General features: G+C 42.4%; 1 protein-coding gene across 1 annotated transcript; it reads left to right on the plus strand.

Moving 5' to 3' along the window:
- The first annotated feature begins 1,336 nt into the window (after positions 1–1,336).
- On the plus strand, positions 1,337–1,786 carry LOC138886146 (uncharacterized). Its single transcript, XM_070167182.1, has one exon. It carries the CDS (start codon positions 1,337–1,339, stop codon positions 1,784–1,786), a length of 450 nt encoding a protein of 149 aa, XP_070023283.1.
- The last annotated feature ends 2,437 nt before the right edge of the window (positions 1,787–4,223 follow it).

Here is a 4,223-nt window from a genome sequence, read left to right on the forward strand (position 1 = left end):
AAAAAAAAGAAGAAAAGAGAAAAAGAGAGTGCCAAAAATAAAAGAGCAGAAAAAACGAGTTGAAAGAAAAAATCAAGAGTGATTAAAGAGAGGCAAAAATGAAGAAAAGAGGTACAGAGTGAAAAGGGCTAGTTAAGGCCGGGATGAAACATGCAACCATTCAAACACACGGTAGAAGCGTTTAACTGTTAGGTGCATTGCATCCCAACGTGCGGTTTCCTATATGTCAAATGTTTCAAAACTAACAAGGTTTTTGAATGTGCAAACTAGCCAGGTTTTGGTGGTTGGTTTTGTTGGTAGCCTCCCCTCCTTCACAAAATCCAAAGGCACAGATGGCCTCCGCAAGCAATCTACCAATCATCGGTCCTGAGGATAGCCCAACAACGATTATTTCGCAGCTAGAATCAGCAGTTGCTGAAGAGAATAAGATATTGCGTCTCCACATATTGGAAATGTGGGACGCCTGGTCTAATGGTAGGGAACCGCCAAGTGCAATCCCTGGGTTCCCTGAGTTGATCTCAGGTCAAGTGAGTTTACCAATACCCCTGTGCCCAACCGGCTTATCCCATGCGGGCACCCTCCAATGCCCTCCAATGATCCTGACATGCCTTCTGTGGTTCCCCCAGGCATCGGCTTCAAAGGCACCGCCTCCAATGTTCATCTTTCAGGGTCCATAGCTTCAGTCAGAAATAGAATATGTGACCTCGTACTCCTTCACTCAGCCTCCGCAATATGATTTCTCGGTGGAGCAATAAAAGAGGAAATGGCTCGGAAGATGAAGAGCTTGGAACAAAGCCTGAAAAACATGCAAGGTCTGAGTGGCCAAAAGAGTGTCTCATACTCTGACCTTTGTATGTTTCCCCATGTCCACTTGCCAGTTGGCTTCAAGATGCCAAAATTTGAAAAGTACGACAGACATGGAGACCCAGTCGCTCATTTGAAACGATACTGCAACCAGTTAAGGGGTGCTGGTGGAAACGAGGAGCTGCTAATGGCCTATTTTAGGGAAAGCCTCACCGGAATCGCTTCTGAGTGGTATACGGATCAAGAAATTACCCATTGGCACGTGTGGGATGATATGGCCCGAGATTTTGTCCGCCAGTTCCATTATAATGTGGACATCGCTCCCGACAGAAACTCTTTGTCCAATTTGAAAAGAAAATCGAGGAAAGCTTCCGTGAATATGCCGTCAAATGGCGTGAGCAAGCTGCCAGGGTAAAGCCACCAATGGACGAAACTAAAATGGTCACGATCTTTCTGCAGGACCAAGAGGCCGACTACTTCCAGAACATGATGTCTGCCTAAGCCGTTCGCTGAGGCTATCAAAATAGGGGAAATGGTTGAAAGCGGTTTGAAAACAGGGCGAATCTTGAGTCATGCTGCTTTGAAAGCCACATCACCAGATGTTCAAAATGGTTCAGAGGATTTGATGAATGGAAATGGGAGAGAAGAGGGAGCCATGATGATTTCAAGCTCGAGAGGGGCCCGAAGGTCATTCAGCCAATCATATGTGCCTCCTATGGTCCCACCACACTATTATCCCTTTCAAGATGTTGTTTATGTCGTGGCACCGCCTCTCTATGCAGTGATGAATGCACAACCTTACCCGCGGCCACAACATTATCCACAAAATCGAGCTCCACCCCCCAAAAATGCCCATCCTTACCAAGCTCCATATAATCCTCAACCAAATGATCCCCGATACAATCCTCGCCCAAGAGAGCCTTCAGAAAGAACCAGTTCACCCCTACTGGTGAATCGTATTCAAGCTTGTTCCAAAAGCTAATCAGGCTAGATTTATTGCAGCCAGTGGCCCCGAACCGGCCAAACCCCAAGTTCCCCTCGCACCGAGCTGATGCTAGATGTAAATACCACTCTGGAGCAGTGGGGCACAATACATAGGACTGTTGGACCCTCAAAAGGGCAGTTGAAGATCTGATTGAAGCTGAAAGAATCATTTTTCGAGATGAATAAGCTCCTGATGTGATGAACAATCTGTTGCCTGCCCACAACATCGGGCCAATAGTCGGAATGATTTGTGAAGCTGAGGAATTTAATCCGGCACTGAAGGCCAAGCCATTGCCGAGACAGAAGAAAAGCAAAAATAATGGTAGCCAAGCCTGAAAGTTCCCCATCATATGGGAGTCTTAGTAGCCAGTCTTGCTATCCTTTCTGCGTCCGGATTAGCTCAGGGTGTGATACAGATGTTTTACCTTATTGTCTTACCTTCTGATGTAAACCCTTCTATCTTCAATTTTTTTTTGAAAAAAACATAAAAAAAAATCAAAAATCAAATGAAATTAATATTTCATTGTCCAGGATGTCTCTTTTCTTAATCTTGTCATCTTTCTTTCTTATTCTCTTTTTAGTTCTGTTAAATGCAAATTTCAATAACATGACATGCTTACGGACTTCATGCCCAGATCCTGAAACGTTGTCAGACCTCGAAATAATGAATCAAGAATTAGATTGCAATGAAGATAAGTTTAAAGAAATAAAACAAAGAGTTGGAACAACTGAAGGAAAATTGGTTCCAGATTGGAAAGGTCCATACATGGTAACGAGAGTACTGCCAAAAGAGAGCGTTGTGCTTGGGACACATCGAAGAAATGTCCTTGAAACAACCGTCAATGCAAATGCAGACAAAGGTACTATGTTGGATCTTCTATACAACATTAATGTTCTCCGGTTGGGATGAAGAAGGCTTTCTTTCTTAATATCCAAATATTCAACCCTTTGCAAACCCTTTGAGCCGGTTATTTTTCTTTGACTACCCTCTTTGGAACATGGAAGTTATTATTGAAAAAAATGATGAATGAAAGATGAAAAAATGAAAAGAGAAAAAAAGGGAAGAAAAGATAGAGAAAATGAAATGAAAAAAAATGAAAAAACAAGAGGAAAAAGGAAAGGAAAAGAAAGAGAAAAGAAAACAAAACAGAAGAAAATCAAAAAATGAAGTTCCCTGAACTACGTTCGACTTGATTCTGAAAGGATACGTAGGCAGACTCTCTCAGGGGTTCAATCACACCAAAATAAAAATCCAACTTTCCCCAAAGGTTGAAACTAGGGCAGAAGTTACAATGGTTCGGTGATGATACCGCCTGAATTGTTCCAAAGTTGTAATTCGATCCAAATTCTTTTTATCCCAAATCCTATTCAAGTCCTTCCGATCAATCAGTAAGAGATGTTCGAAATTGGAGTATGCAGTTACTTGGATCCGATACAGTCAAAATGAGAGAAATAAAATGAGAGATTCTTATTGGTGAAAATCCACACGGGCACCGTGAGGCGATAGTAAGCAGAGAAACTAGAAATGAGAGAGTCTTGTTAGTGAAAACTCGCAAAGAGCACTATAAAGTGATGGTGAGAAGAGAAATGAGTGAGGTCAGCTCGTGAAAACCCGCAAAGGCCGCCCCTGATCGAAAAGAGGATCCTCACAAACGTCGGCATCGACAGAGTCCTGGTAAGGTTCCTCAATTTCAAGGCAAAGTTGTGATGAATTTCTGAGAGTCGGACAGTTTACACAGATCAGGCATCCAGTCCAAAAAGCATGTAATGTTCATTGAAGTCTGCATGTACTCCAGATAAGTCCTTCTTTCCTTTCCCCAAAAAGGACACTTCTTGTTTTAAACTCATTGTCCATTCTATTGTTTGTTTTTCTTTGAACCCCTTTCGGTCTAACTCTGTTCCAAAATTGAGACAAAGAAGGGATGTCAAGACTGATTTACAGGGTTCTCATTTGATACAAGTTAATATGCAAAAAGGGCACCCAGCCTCAGCAGGTGCATCAAGTCGACCTCGTCTGGCCATGGTAGCCGATGCTCCTGAATCAAAACTCTTGGAAGGAGAAAATCAAATTAAAGCGCCTATAAAGGCAATTGAAGTTGAAAAGGTTGAGTCCCACGTGGCTAACCGCCTCAGCAAAAGTTGAAGAAGACAAGGTACCCCAAATGCTCTGAAATTGAAGTTGGAAGAAAGAAGCCAGAAAAGAAAGGCCTACAAAAGTGAAATAAAGTTGGAAAGGTTAAGTCCCACGCGACTAGACATTGCAGTTAAGTTCGAGGAGCCAAAAGTTCCCCAATGTTCCGAAGAAAAGAAAAAAAAAGAAGAAAAAAAGAGAAAAAAAAAGAAAAAAAGGAAGTCAGAAAGGAAAGGCCTACGAAGGCAAAATAAAGTCGAAAGGGTTGAGTTCCACCGACCAACAGTCATGGCAAAATATGGAA

This window comes from Nicotiana sylvestris, chromosome 2 (assembly GCF_000393655.2).
Source record: "Nicotiana sylvestris chromosome 2, ASM39365v2, whole genome shotgun sequence".
In the NCBI taxonomy this organism is placed as follows: Eukaryota; Viridiplantae; Streptophyta; class Magnoliopsida; order Solanales; family Solanaceae; genus Nicotiana; species Nicotiana sylvestris.

Bases quoted from the DNA above. Each gene is read 5' to 3' on its own strand.
- LOC138886146 (XM_070167182.1), top strand. From the start codon at position 1,337: ATGGTTGAAAGCGGTTTGAAAACAGGGCGAATCTTGAGTCATGCTGCT.